Below are 14,695 nucleotides of genomic sequence, written 5' to 3' on the forward strand. Positions count from 1 at the left end.
ATCTGCCAAAATCCCGGATGCTGGACAGGCTGGGGCAGCCCTGTGCCCGTGGGGATGAGCTGGGCATCCCAAGGGACGTGCAGGAGCAGCCCTGTGTTCTGGGAGAGGGACATGCAGGAGCAGCCCTGTGCCCTTGGAGATGAGCTGGGCATCCCAGGGGACATGCAGGAACAGCCCTGTGCCCTTGGAGATGAGCTGGGCATCCCAGGGGACATGCAGGAGCAGCCCTGTGCCTGTGGGGATGAGCTGGGCATCCCAAGGGACATGCAGGAGCAGCCCTGTGCCTGTGGGGATGAGCTGGGCATCCCAAGGGACATGCAGGAGCAGCCCTCTGCTTCTGGGGATGAGCTGGGCATCCCTAGGGACATGCAGGAGCAGCCCTGTGCCTGCGGGGATGAGCTGGGCATCCCAGGGGACATGCAGGAGCAGCCCTGTGCCCGTGGGGATGAGCTGGGCATCCCAAGGGACATTGCAGGAGCAGCCCTGTGTTCTGGGAGAGGGACATGCAGGAGCAGCCCTGTGCCCTTGGGGATGAGCTGGGCATCCCAAGGGACATGCAGGAGCAGCCCTGTGCCCTTGGAGATGAGCTGGGCATCCCAAGGGACATGCAGGAGCAGCCCTGTGCCCTTGGGGATGAGCTGGGCATCCCAAGGGACATGCAGGAGCAGCCCTGTGCCTGTGGGGATGAGCTGGGCATCCCAGGGGACATGCAGGAGCAGCCCTGTGCCTGCGGGGATGAGCTGGGCATCCCAAGGGACATGCAGGAGCAGCCCTGTGCCCGTGGGGATGAGCTGGGCATCCCAGGGGACATGCAGGAGCAGCCCTGTGCCTGCGGGGATGAGCTGGGCATCCCAAGGGACATGCAGGAGCAGCCCTGTGCCCGTGGGGATGAGCTGGGCATCCCAAGGGACGTGCAGGAGCAGCCCTGTGCCTGTGGGGATGAGCTGGGCATCCCAAGGGACATGCAGGAGCAGCCCTGTGCCTGTGGGGATGAGCTGGGCATCCCAAGGGACATGCAGGAGCAGCCCTGTGCCCGTGGGGATGAGCTGGGCATCCCAAGGGACATGCAGGAGCAGCCCTGTGCCCTTGGGGATGAGCTGGGCATCCCAAGGGACATGCAGGAGCAGCCCTGTGCCTGTGGGGATGAGCTGGGCATCCCAAGGGACATGCAGGAGCAGCCCTGTGCCCGTGGGGATGAGCTGGGCATCCCAGGGGACATGCAGGAGCAGCCCTGTGCCCTTGGAGATGAGCTGGGCATCCCAAGGGACATGCAGGAGCAGCCCTGTGCCCTTGGGGATGAGCTGGGCATCCCAAGGGACATGCAGGAGCAGCCCTGTGCCCTTGGGGATGAGCTGGGCATCCCAAGGGACATGCAGGAGCAGCCCTGTGCCCTTGGGGATGAGCTGGGCATCCCAAGGGACATGCAGGAGCAGCCCTGTGCCCTTGGGGATGAGCTGGGCATCCCAAGGGACATGCAGGAGCAGCCCTGTGCCTGTGGGGATGAGCTGGGCATCCCAGGGGACATGCAGGAGCGTGGGGACCAGAGAGGAGCAGGTCTGGCATCTGCAAAGACTTGTGTGCTGCCCAAACAGGCCCAACCTGCCTCTGCTGGTGGGGCCGGGTGCTTTGATCCTGGGAATTGTTCGGGAAATACATTTGTCTTCCGAGGCAGAGGAAGGGTGTTGATTAACCCTTAAACACCAGTGGCTGCCTGGGAGCCCTCAGGAGCGCTCGTTAGCGCTGATGAAGTTTGGTCTGAGGCTTGTTTTTCATGCCTCTCTCTTCAAGCCGGGGGGACACGTGAACATCTGCAGTTCCAGATGCTCAGAGCAATGCCAGGGCGGGGTCCCGGGCATCCCTCCCCGCAGGGGGATGGCATTCCCACCCCCAGCACCCGGCTGGGACTGCCACTCTCCCCAGCAGGGAGCAGGCACCCGCAGGACAGCCGGGAATGCTTCTGGAATGTAGAATAGGCGTTGGATGCACAGAGGGACACTGCCACGCCTGGGTGCAAAAAATAGGCTCCCAAAGATGCAAATTTCTTAGGAAAACTGCCAAAAGAGAAGGAATTCCTCGAGCTACTGCTAATTAAAGCTAAAGGAAGCCACTTCTCCCCGAGCTTCCCACCAGCCAGCCGGGCCCTGGCAAGCATTGCCCTCTCGTGGGCTAAAGCAGCAGCTACCCACTCATTCAGCTCTAGTCCTGAGCTTAATTAACCAGCCTTAATTACCTCCCCGATGCCTTACCGTGCACGTACAGGAAGCACGTTTCTTCACACGCTTTTCTTTCCATGCTTTTCTCTAGTCTGAGGGTGGTGAGACCCTGGCCCAGGTTGCCCAGGGAAGCTGTGGCTGCCCCATCCCTGGCAGTGTTGAAGGGCAGGTTGGATGGGGCTTGGAGCAACCTGGGCTGCTGGGAGGTGTCCCTGCCCATGCAGGGGTGGGACTGGATGATCCTTAAGGTCCCTTCCCACCCAAACCAGTCTGGGATTCTATGCTTTTGGTACCCAGGCACACCATGGAGATGGCTTCTCACCCCATCCAGGTCCCATGGGCTGAATCCAGCAGGGTCCACAACCCTGCCCCAGCAGTTGCTGGGCACCCCCAGGAACGACCATGCTGAGGATGGTTTGAGCAGCAATGAACAGAAGGATATTTGGTGTTTCATACTAGGTGTGACTCACACAGCAGGCAAACACCAGCCACACTCCAGCAGCCTTTTTCCTCTGCTTGAAGATGCTTTTTTTCACCTGAAAAGGAACCTAACAAACCAATGCCTGGAATGATGCCTGTGGGAAAGAGTAATTTCTTACAGTCAATAGAAATATTTTCCATTTTTGAGGCACATTCTGGCTAATCTTTCCAGATTACCAAGAAATCAGCCAATCTCCCTCTTCTAGCTTGGCCAGCTAGTAAAGCATCTGACAGCAGAAATAGCTGGAATAATTTGAGCACAAATATCCCCTTATTTACCTTTGTGGGCTTTGCTTTGTGGAAATGACATGTCAGAATTCCACCTGGCAGACGTGTTTTTCCCTCCAAGGAGGGATTTTCACTGCCTGGGGGTGAGCTGCTCATCCTTTGCCTGCTGGGACCAGATAATGGGATGCAGGGGTTGGAGGAAACTGTGTGGGAACAAAGGAGAGTTGACAACGTGGGAGAGAAGAGTCTTCATACCTCCGTGCTCAGGTGTTTTTAGTTTGAAAAGCATAAATGCATCACTGAGATATAAAAAGATTCTCTGTCTGGGGAGAGGACAGGTGGTCCTTACACTGTGGGACGTGCCTGGTGCTGGTGGTTCAACCATCCTTTCTTTGTGGGCAACAGCCACCTGCTATTTACCAGGGCACAATGCAATGCATGTGAACAAGGTTTTCAGACACTGATTCTCGGAAAAAAAAAAATAAAATCACAGAATTATGCCAAATAAATCTGTCAGGTATGACTGATTTCCTCTTCCCTTTATCTGGGTGGAAAAACAGGATGTAATTTAAAGAGATGAGTCTCCAAAATGCACGTTACCTCCTTGCCCACACTGTCATTTGGAGTGAAAAGAAACCATTTTTCTGTTCTCCAGCTGCTCTTGGAGGATCAAGAAGTGACTCCTGGTTGGTTTCAGCTTCCAGCTCTTTGTCAGCACTTGCCCAGGTCCTTTATTTCCACTGGAGACAGTCTCCAACAGGTACTGATCACTGCATGTGGCAGAGCTAAAAGAACAGGTGATAGAGTGGTGGGCCACGGTGGTCCCTCCATGCCCGATTTCTCCACCCAGCTGAAGGCCAAGGGGCAACAGGAGGGTTGCAGGAGCAGCTAAAACTTGCTGGTTAGACTTGCTGAAAATCTGAAAAGAAGAAACAGCAGCAGATGGGACCGGACAGGGGAGGCCAGGCCAGCTCCCACCGCGGCTGCTCCTGCGCCCAGCCAGGACAGGGATGCTCTGCCCCCAGGGGACATTGCCACCTGGCACAGAGGACAAGTGACCAGACCAGGGCAGCCCTGGCACTGGAGTCTTCCCCTCCTATCTTCACTCCCCCTGTCCTTCTGTGTTATTATTAGATGCAGGTTCAAAAGGGGGAAAAAGGAAACCATTCAGGGAGCAGCACCAGCGAGACCCATTGCCGTGGGGGCTGCCATGCTGCAATCAGTTTTAAGTGGTATTTAGCATTCTCATTAGCTCTTAGATGCTTTTGACATGCTTAATTTATGCCACAGAACCCGGAGAAGATGGCAGAGGATGATTAAAGAACGTGCTCTTACTCCCCTGGAGTGGACCAAGTAGCTATGGACGATGCACATCAAGCAATAGGGCTCATTACCCAGGGCTGTTTGTTCCATCCACCCTGTGTCTGCTTTGCTCCAGGAAGAGGAGTTAGCATCTAGCAAAATTCTGACTGCTTGTTTTTAAAATACCTGTGTGGGTGGACACTCCAGCTACTGCTCACATTTTGCTCTGGCAGGTTGCAGAAGAGCTGTGAGTGACTCTACCCCCTGTTGTTTTGGTTTTTCTCTCCTGAGTCTTTTTTGGCCAGCCTTGGGAAGGAAGCTGCCTCCAGCCAAGCACTGCATGGAAATAATAAGTATTACTAATTGAGAAATGTTTGAGTTTCTGGACTGCAGAGAGAAAACCCTGGAACAGCTTTCAAATGAAAGGTGCTAGAGTATTTTTCCTCCAGCCAAGAAACAGAAAGCCTGCAGGGCTTTTATCTTTGTCCATTAATACACTTCTAATTTGACACATTCTGGTCTGAATATTGCTTACCACGTTCTGGGAAATGCCCTGCAATGCTGTTTCTGAGAATTATTTAAGAGCTCTACAGTGGCAGAAAGCATGGGATTGATTTTCCTAAGAGCATAATTTGAGCCAAGCTTTAAAGCAAGGCTGAGATCCTGAAAGGCAGCTCTAAGGACAAACCTGTGCTCGTGCCCCACCGAGTCCATGCTGCCCCCAACCTCAAGCTGCTGGGTGGAGAAACTGGGTTGGATTGGTTGGATTTGTGCTGGAAATCCATACCTGGCTGGTCAAGGCTGGGAATTGCCAGCCCTCATCAAGTCCTGAGACAGAGGGCAGCAAGTGAACACAGCAAGTGACTTTGCCTGCCATGTCTCAGGCTCCATCCAGCCGCCCAGGCTACCAGCAGGTCTCATGATTCCGTCAAGATGTCACACAGAGAATTTTTACAGCCAGCTGTGTCCACCTCGTGATCCTGGGAAGAGGTTATGGAGGCAGGAACAGCCACTCAGCAAGTTGTGCCCGCGTGTTCCATGACCTTGTCTCCCCACAGCTGAAGAATATTTCAGAAAAACAGCAAGTTCTAGGATTCAGTGGAGTCTGGTTGAATGAGGGGGAAAAAAGCCCAAACCAAATGACAACAACAACAACAAGATAAAACCAAGCAACTTGAGAAAGAAAGAGTTGCCTTTCTGCTTGCCAGCTAGGAGCGGCGTGTCAAGGCACGTCTCCAAGCTGAAGAGTTTACAAGATGCATAAATAGCTCTGTGAACAACACGTTGTCACTGCCTGGTGAAAAGCGTGGCTGTTGGCAACCTGCAGGGAAGGACAAGGCCTGGAACACAACAGCAGAGCTGCACCAGAGATCAGGACCCTTTCCTTACCCCAAACAAACAATTGCACCTGAATGCCTTTCATCAGAGCATCTGCTGCTTTTTCATGTGTTGTTTGTTTAAAACCGGATCTATTCACTTTCTTCCACTGCACTTATTAAAAAAAAGACTAAAGCCTTTACTTCCAACATAGACTCTTTACACTAGGAAACGCTTGAATCCTTAAAGGAAAATCATTATTCCTCTGTGAGGAATATGACTTCAGGATGTGTGTAAGAAACCCCTCAAATGGCACCTGCCAGAAGCAGGTATGACTTCAAGCACAGTACTAGCAGGTATTTACTCATCGGTCCCTAAAAACAAGTGTCCCCAAGCAAGATGGTATTTTTCACTATGTTACTAACTATGGTAACATCCTCTACACAGCCCCCTGGAAGTGTGTGAAGGTATTACCCTTTAGTTTAGATTTGCATGGGTAGCCAACATCTTGACAGGCATCAGTTCAATCCAGATAAATCTCCCGTCTCACAAGATGAACAGATCACACACAGGCAACTATCTGACTTGTCCAGTTTATATGGAAAAAAAAAGAACAATTATACAATTCATACAACCCAGAGAACAGTGTCCAACTCTGGAGCCCCCAACATAAGGAGGACATGGAGCTCCTGGAGTGAGTCCAGAGGAGGCCACGGAGATGATGGGAGGGCTGGAGCAGCTCTGCTCTGGAGACAGGCTGGGAGAGTTGGGGTGTTCAGCCTGGAGAAGAGAAGGCTCCAGGGAGACCTGAGAGCACCTTCCAGGGCCTGAAGGGGCTCCAGGAAAGCTGGGAAGGGGCTTGGGACAAGAGCAGGGAGGGATGGGACAAGGGGAAATGGTTTTAAACTGGAAGAGAGAGATGGAGACAAGATCTGAGAGAGAAATTCTTCCCTGTGAGGGTGGTGAGACCCTGGCCCAGGCTGCCCAGGGAAGCTGTGGCTGCCCCATCCCTGGCAGTGTTGAAGGGCAGGTTGGATGGGGCTTGGAGCAGCCTGGGCTGGTGGGAGGTGTCCCTGCCCATGCAGGGGGGTTGGAACTAGATGATCTTCTAGGTCCCTTCCAACCCAAACCAGTCCATGATTCTATTAATCTACAGTGCACCCCAACATAGATGAATTGCACAGCAGGAAAGGCAGCCACAGCAGGTGTCACTTGTTCCCAACCTGCTCCAGGCTGCTAGGATGGGACTTGGGGTGCTGATGACCCCACACCACCATCCTGTATTGCCAGAAACACCTCAGCATCTCCACCCGAGTATCTCCACCACCCACACAGGCCCATGGGACCTCCTCTTGTAGCCACCAAAGGCAGCTTGGAGGATCTGTCAGCAATCCTGCCCAGTGCAGGAGGGACTGAGCCTATCTTGTTCTTACCTGTTGTTCCGTGTGCTCTGCCAGCCCTCCGTGATCTCCACAGCTCATCCAGGGAAAGCACCTCAGTGACTACAGAACATCTCTGCTGGTGAATAATCGCAGGTACACACTGCCCTGCCTTGGCACAGGCATTTCCATGAAGGCAGTGGCAGTTGTAGAGACGTTATTAAGTCTCATTAAATAGGCTTAAATATAAAATGATTTAGAGGGGTTTCATAGGCTGGAATGGAACTGAAATAGTCTTTGCAATGAGAATTGCCAGATGCTAAAAACGAACCGCAGAGAAGCGCTGCGTAACTGCTGGGAAGTGAGGGAACAGAGAGATCAAAATCCGTGCATGAAGTTAAGAAAGGAAGAGTTATTTCCAAGTAAAGCTGTGTTTTCAGCCACCCTTCAGCCTGACTCACCCCTGACTGCAGCAGAGGTGCAGGTTACACACAGCAGTGGCACAGGGGACTACACCAGCCAGCACCACCAGCCCAGCCCTGGAAGCTCGTGGGACCTGCAGAGCAGGTCTTCATCAAGAGAAATCAGGTGTAGAGCCTTTGCACCAGCTGGCAACCCCACACTCTATTTTGGCAAGTAGGATTCGCTTTTCAGTCAGCCCTGAGCACCCCTGCAGAACTTGGTGGGGTTTCTGAAATCATAACGAGCACGATTTTCTGCCGAATCAAATGGCGTGAGGGCTCCAGGGGCAAACTCCCCTGGCACCCATGGAGCTGCCTGATCCCTTCTGCTTGTGTGGGAATAGCTGGAGGAGACTAGAAAAGCAGCTCCTGGACAGACACGGGAGGCAGTGGAGCATCAGGAGCTGGCATTGATCATAAGAGTTGCTCAAACATGTGAGGTATTAACACGGACACAAACCTCACGGCTTTGTGTGTGAGGCTGCAGCCCGTGAGCAGATACTGGCTGAGAGAACAGGCCCTCCTCCAGCATCCTACTCAGACACCCAGCAGCTATTAATAGACACTAATGCTTTCAAACTAAGAAAGGGTATGTACTTCACAGCATCTCCTGTTCCGTATTTTGTTCGTCTTCAACAATAAAAGACCGCTTCGCTAGAGAAGGGCTATAAAAAAAGTGATGCCTCCCTCCCAGGCCTCTTGTGCCAAGGACTCTGTTGCTGTGTGAAAATCAAGCCCACAGCCCAGCCCCGAAGCCCTTACAGCCTCCTGCCTGGACCAACACAGACACAAAGTAGAAAAACTCACAGAGCAGCAAATACTTGCAGTTATTTTCTTGAGCTCTATCTCAACCATGCGCTGCAGATGAGGCTGATCACACTTAGCTCTTGTTATCAACAGCCAAAAAGAAGTGGGGGGGGGGGAAGATGAGGCTGACTAAGCACCTGCCTGCAGTCTTTGCATTTGTGGAAAGTGTCTGCTCAAGGTTTGGCAGAAGATTCTGCTTTCAACATGCAGCTTCCAGGTGTGGCTGTTTCTTCCCAAAGCAGCGTTGCCTGAACCCGCTTGTCACAGGTCTTCACTAAAACCTGAGTAACTTGGATGAAATAATGGGGGGGGGGATAAATAACTAAGGGAACTCCAGGAAAATTGCAGAAGTAGCTTCAAAACCAGACTGGCAGCTAAGGAAGAGGCAGATCACGGAGATAACCAGCTACTACATCAACTGGTACTCACAACACCATGATTACCTTCAAGGAGGAGGCAGCTCTTGCTTAGGGATGCTGAGAAGCTCCCCTGGATTTGCAGCCAGAGGATGCAGAACCTCTTGCCTCCATGAACAGGGGAAGGCAGAGTAAATCCAAACAGCCTGATGATATGCAGGTGCAGCTGCAATCACTCCCAGAGCTGCAGAAGTGTCAGAAACTGCAGAGCACACAGGAGACGGAATGAGAACAGCCTTGAGAAAGACCTGGGGGTGTTGGTCAACTGCAGCCCAGAAACCAACCATGTCCTGAGCTGCATCAAACAGGGATGGGATGAGGGGGAAGGATTTCCAGCTGGAAGAGGGAGATTGAGGTGAGACATCAGGAGGAAATTCTTTGCTGTGAGGGTGGTGAGACCCTGGCCCAGGTTGCCCAGGGAAGCTGTGGCTGCCCCATCCCTGGCAGTGTTGAAGGGCAGGTTGGATGGGGCTTGGAGCAGCCTGGGCTGGTGGGAGGTGTCCCTGCCCATGCAGGGGGGTTAGAATTAGATGATCTTTAAGGTCCCTCCCAACCCAAACCATTCTATGATTCTATGAAAACTTAACTTCCTCCATGGAAAAACTGCACCTTTGGTAGCCAAGCCAGCCTGTCTGCCAGCAATGGAAGCATCTGGAGCCACGTACATATTCATTTGCAGTGCAAATGCCCAGCTTTGTTAAAGACTAGCTCTGGTCAATAGATTCCTGAAAACAAGCATACACATTGCAGACCCCATTATTCGTTCAAGCTAATCGCCTGGAAATACTTAAAAACTAGTATGTACTCACAGGAATGGAGATGTTTGTTTCTGACTGATATTCTTCTCTTCCACAAACTTCTTGCATTAAAAAAACTTATAGCCAGATGTAATTGCTAACACTGAACGTTTATTGGTTTTTTAAAAAACACACATGCAGAAAGCCATTCCCTTTAAAACCAACACATAATTCAGCAGAGATTTTAAAGAAAAGCAACAGCCTCCTAAGGCATGTATTCACCTGAAACCTCCAGCAGAGATGCATCTTCTGGGGGAGTCCGTGCTCCAACTACACCACTCAGTGGTGTGAGCCCAGCCCAAGTCAGTCACATCACAGAGCACTTGCCTTGCAGTTTGTCTTTCTTTTTCTGCTGCTTGGATTTCTTTCCGTCCACCTGGAGACTGACAGTTCTCCTCTTCTCCAGATTCAAGAGCTCCTGGAAGAGCTCCTGCACGTTGTAGTTCATTTTGGCTGATGTCTCCATAAAGGAGCATTTCCACTTGCTGGCTAAAGCTTGCCCCTCGCTGGCATCCAGCTCCCTCTGGGTCTCATCACTTTTGTTACCCACCAACATGATGGGGATTTTTTGGATGTCCCCTTTAATCTGGCAGATCTGCTCGAAGATGGGCTGAAGATCTTCCATGGACTGCCTGCTGGTGACCGAGTACACCAAGATGAAAGCATGCCCTTTGGATATGGACAGCCTCTGCATGGCAGGGAACTGGTGGCTTCCCGTGGTGTCTGTGATCTGGAGGGTGCAGATGCTCTTGTCACAGCTGATGACCTGCCGGTACGTGTCTTCGATGGTGGGGATATAGGTTTCCCTGAAAGTTCCCCTCACGAAACGAAGGACCAAGGAGCTTTTGCCAACCCCTGCTGCTCCAAACACGACCACCCTGTAGTCGTTGCTTTGTTCAGGCATGTCGGCTGCGCTGCGATCCCAGGGAAGATTTTAACTGAAAAAAAGCCCGAGTTCTTCAAGTTTACACACCCCTCTACAGAGCTGGCCTGCGGAGAAGGGAGGGGAAAGAGAGGAGCAGGGGGGAGAGAAACAAATCGTTCACAGCATCTCGGTGATTTTACGGCACGCTATTGAAACAAGCGATTAAATGAGTCACTCCCCTCCCATCCGTCGGTTTTTTTGGTGGTGGTTTGTTGTTTTTTTTTTCCTGGCGTTAAAGAGAAATGAACCGCTATCCCCGCCCCCCCCCCCCCCCCGCACACACACCCTTAACGTTACGAGAAGTGAAAACGCATTCACCTGTAGCCATCAGCTCCACCGAGCAGCGGCAGGAGCCCAGAGAAGCGGGGAAGCTCCCGGCGGGAGCCCCGACGCTGCGGGGAGGGGAGAGAGGAGGCTCCGCACCCGCCTCCGGCCTGCGGGGAGCTGCCCGGCTGGGCACCGGCACGGCTCCCAGGGCTGCCGGACCGCTCTTCTCCTCCTCTCTGCCCTCCTCTTCCCCGGGGAGCCCCCAGAGCTGCCGGGATGCCTGCAGGGTGGATGGCGGCTGCCGCAGCGGGCCGAGCCGCCTCCCCGGCCCCGAGCACCGCGGGGCTGGGACCTGCCCGCCCCGAAAGCACCGTGAAACGAACAACCCCGACCTTCCTCTCAACGGCAACCAAAAAACAAGCAAACAAACAAACCAACAAAAAAAGCCCCGTAAGAATCAATGAAGTAATAAGAATCGACCTGGATCCGGTGGCTCAAGCCAAGTTTTGGCGCTCCGTCCGTCCCCGGTGATTCCCAACTAACGCCGCCCGAGTCTCCTCCCCTCCATGGCAGCCCCGCCGTGCGGGCAGACCCGGCCGGCTCCCACCCTCCCGCACGCTCCCCAGCTCGCCCTGAAGGCCGGTTTTCCTTCCCCACGTACAACACGGATGCGCGTCCCTCCCCCGCTGCCGTGACCAGCGGCGGGGACGCCCCGGGGCTCCCCCGGCCCCCCCCGGCCGCTTCCATGCGGTTCCCCCGCAGCGCCCAACAACCCCCGGCCGCGCTCCCCGCGCTTCTCCCCGCTCGGGAGACACGTCCCCAGAAGGCCGGCTCCCCACGGCCTCTCCCCGCAGGCACAGGGGATCCGCAGCGCGGGGAACCCAACGGCGGCTCCGGGAGAGCCCAGCCCGCAGCCGCCGCTCCCGCCGCCCCGCCCGGGCTGCCGCCTCCGCCGCGGCCCCGCTGCCGTTCCCCGGCAGCCCCCCCCGGCAGCGGAGCCCCGCCGAGGCTCCGGGCAGCCCTCCCCGCTCCCCTCCCGCCCCGACATGGCTGCCGGCCGCGGGGCGGGAGCGCGGCGCGATGCTCCGCGGTTTGCGGGCACACAGCCGCGCTCAGGCCGCCTCTGCGGAGCCACCCACCTGCACCCGCAGAGCACACCGGCTGCCGCCCCGGGAGCCTTAGCCCGTCAGCAGGTTAGCGCGGGCATCTTGGCTGGGCAGCTGGTGGGGTCACGCCGCCGCAGGAACCCGCAGCTCCTCTGCCCGTGCGGGGCATGACGGCGCGGGTCAGCTCCCCTCCCGGAGGGCTGGCGGCCCCGGCCTCGGGGCAGAGAGGTTCGACATCCGTCAGGTTGACAGGAGCAGTTTGTTTACCCTGCGTTTCCTGAGGAAGCCAGTCCTGTGCCAACAGCAGCATCTCCCACTGTGACAATTAAAACCATCCCTGTGTCTGACTGCGGCCGGGAGGAGGGGTGGTTTGTTGCCTGGATGAGAATTCTTCTCATTTTTTTATTTATTTTTTTTTTTCTCTGTAATGTCGTGGGTTGTGTTTTTCTGTTGGTTTTTGTTGTTTTTTTTTTCAGAGCATGACCTCGGGCTTGGAGCAGAGCTTCCCATCTGGAAGTCTGCAAAAAGCCGGAGGCTCCTGGGGGGGAGTTTGTCTCAGCGTGGAGCTGGGACTGCCTCGGGGGGAGAGGATGGTCCTGGTCAGCACGCTTGGCTAAGGCCAGGACCCTGGAGAAGCTGCAGCCAGGCTGGGAAATGAGGAACACACCGATTTTAAAATGTGACAGAGGGCATTTGTGGTGCTCCACTGCCAGGATGTTGAGCAGGAGGAGAGAGAGGGACACAAACGTGAAGAGATCAGCTCCGACTGGGAGGCCTGAAAACTGGGGTACCCTTGTTCTTCAGGGTCTTGTCCGTAACTCTCGTGCTCCCCAAGATAGGAGCATTTCAGAAACCCTTTTGCAATGCTTCACTCTTTTTTGTTGCTGAACTAAAGCAGGACAGACTCCACAGCCAAAGGGGCCGGTACAGATGCCTGAGGACCTCCCTGGGCCACTGACCTCAGGAGGGGATGTCAGAGAGCTCTTTCCCTCTTCATGGAAGTTATAATTGAAAATGTGGTTAAAGATGGTGCCATAGATGTTTCCCCTGGCTCTTTGGGCTGCAGGGCCTGGTTTGGGGAATAACAGCCCTAAAGGGGGCAAATAAAACACTTGCAAAAGTCCACAGGAACGTGGTTCTCCTCAGTGTCTCCTGCAGACCACCTGCCCTGCGTGTCCTCCTGTCCACCCCATCCCCACACGTTTCTGCATGCCCCTTTGGAGGCACATCCTGGGCAGCAAGCTGGCCTGCTTGTGCTTCCTGTCCAGACCTGTGGTGACTCTCTTTTACAGGCCAAACTCTCTAAGAAATAATTCCTTATCCCAACACATGGTGCTTAATAAACTGTGGCTTCCAAAACCATAATTATGTCCTCATCACAGAAGGGCCGTGCTGCTTCTGGTGGTTTGGGATGAGTACAGAAGCTGCTGGCTGGGGCAAGCTCAGGGGTCTGTAAGCTGAAGAATTAAATCTCTTTGGGGGCACTTGTCACAGCCCTTCCTACAAAGCCTGGAGCCAGGGAAGTGAGGGATCAGTCCCTGGTGGGATGCTGCTCTGCCACATGGATGCTAATGGATCCAGGGCTGCTGGAAGCAGCCGTGAAAGCCAAGTGGAGGAGGTGAAGGTAGCCTGGATTTCAATCCTGCTGATGGCTTGCAGAGTCATGAAATTAATGCAGTAACTGAAAGGGGAAAGACACACGCAGCTTCTGTACTGACGCAGGCTGTAGAAGGGTTACAAAGGAGAATTTGGCAGCGGCAGGAGCCTGCTTGCCCAGCGAGGGTGTGGGTGAGGGGCTGTGCCCTCCCCTGCGCAGACCAACGGCGAGCGCCGGCGTTTGAAGTCCCAGCCTTGGTCCCTTGCTCCCTGCTTGCACTGGTGCAGGAGCTGGAGAGCAATATGCTTCTAGGTGGTCTCGGACAAATCCTGGAGCAGAGGGAATGTGCCCAAAAAGAAGGTTATGTTGACAAAAGTATGATTTCTGTGGCTAATACTACTTTTGCCCTATCCTAAAATCCTGTTTCTGCAAGTGACCAACACACCTGACTTGCCAACCCCAGCTAGGGCTGTGCCACTGGGAGCAGACCAGGCAAAACCCCCTTAGCTGGGGTTGATGAGCACCTTGATTTTGCTCAGGGCCAACTGGCTGTGCAAAAGCCTCTTTAAGGCAATATCCCACCTTTTTAGCTCTCCCTAGAAGCCTTACCCTGCTTTACCACAGTAGTTTATTCCTGTGTTCACTACAGGCAATAAACTTCTGCCAGTTTATGCCTGCTGAGGGTGCAGCCTTAAAAGAAAGCCTCGGGCCTGGAGGAGTGGATAGTTGCAGGCTCTGCAGCCCCTTTTCCTTGGCTGGAGGGAGGGCAGCCAGCAGGAGCTTGGAGCTTTGACGCCAACACGCTGCAAAGCACTGGAGTGTTTCCCAGAGCAAACCTTCCTGCAGGCAGTGACCAGCTCCAGCCCTTGCCCCAGCCTGCACAGGAATGATTGGGTGTTAAGACAGCAGTTGGAGTTGTTCACTCAGGATCAGGGCAGGATCAAGCAACAGACCTTTACGGGAGAAAATGGTCCAGGTCCCTGGTTGAAACCGTTTGTGTGGCTGCTCAGCTGGCACCAGGGTCTGGCTGGGTCCTCTCCCGCTAGCCTGGGCAGAAGCAGGAAAGCACATGTTGGTGCCTCATCCCTGTCTGAAGGGCTGCTGAGAACACCATGCTGCAGAGGACAGGCAGGACCCCGTGTCCGAGGGGAGCCGGGCAGGGCACACAGGGCTGCTCCTCACAGAGAACCGTGTTGGTGCGAGCGCGGCCACGTGTGCGGCAGGAGCTCGCCCTTTTCTCAAGAGCTGTGACCTGCTTTCCCTCTTCCTGATGCTGCAGGGAGTTTTTGCCCACCCCAGTGCCTGCTTTATTGGACGTGTGCCTGTCTTTGTTCCCAGCAGCGACTTGGGAAGAGCAGATCCGTGCCAGGAGCTGGTGGCTTTGCGGGAGGAGGTGGTTG

The 14,695-nt window shown here is 54.4% G+C and overlaps 1 protein-coding gene across 3 annotated transcripts; it reads right to left on the reverse strand.

Annotated features, from left to right (window-relative positions):
- Positions 1 to 9,491: 9,491 nt before the first annotated feature.
- On the reverse strand, positions 9,492 to 12,023 carry DIRAS3 (DIRAS family GTPase 3). Of its 3 annotated transcripts, none has more exons than XM_051625528.1 (2): positions 11,732 to 12,023; positions 9,492 to 10,390 (listed from the first exon to the last, which is right to left on the reverse strand). In XM_051625528.1, exon 2 carries the CDS (start codon positions 10,302 to 10,304, stop codon positions 9,708 to 9,710), a length of 597 nt encoding a protein of 198 aa, XP_051481488.1. In that variant the 5' UTR covers positions 10,305 to 10,390; positions 11,732 to 12,023; the 3' UTR covers positions 9,492 to 9,707. The 3 variants fall into 3 exon arrangements, with proteins under 3 accessions (XP_051481488.1, XP_051481491.1, XP_051481489.1); XM_051625531.1 differs by lacking the exon at positions 11,732 to 12,023 and adding an exon at positions 11,073 to 11,179; XM_051625529.1 differs by lacking the exon at positions 11,732 to 12,023 and adding an exon at positions 10,644 to 10,790.
- Between the last annotated feature and the right edge of the window lie 2,672 nt (positions 12,024 to 14,695).

The sequence above is a fragment of the Apus apus genome, chromosome 7, assembly GCF_020740795.1.
Source record: "Apus apus isolate bApuApu2 chromosome 7, bApuApu2.pri.cur, whole genome shotgun sequence".
In the NCBI taxonomy this organism is placed as follows: Eukaryota; Metazoa; Chordata; class Aves; order Apodiformes; family Apodidae; genus Apus; species Apus apus.

Bases quoted from the DNA above. Each gene is read 5' to 3' on its own strand.
- DIRAS3 (XM_051625528.1), bottom strand. From the start codon at position 10,304: ATGCCTGAACAAAGCAACGACTACAGGGTGGTCGTGTTTGGAGCAGCA.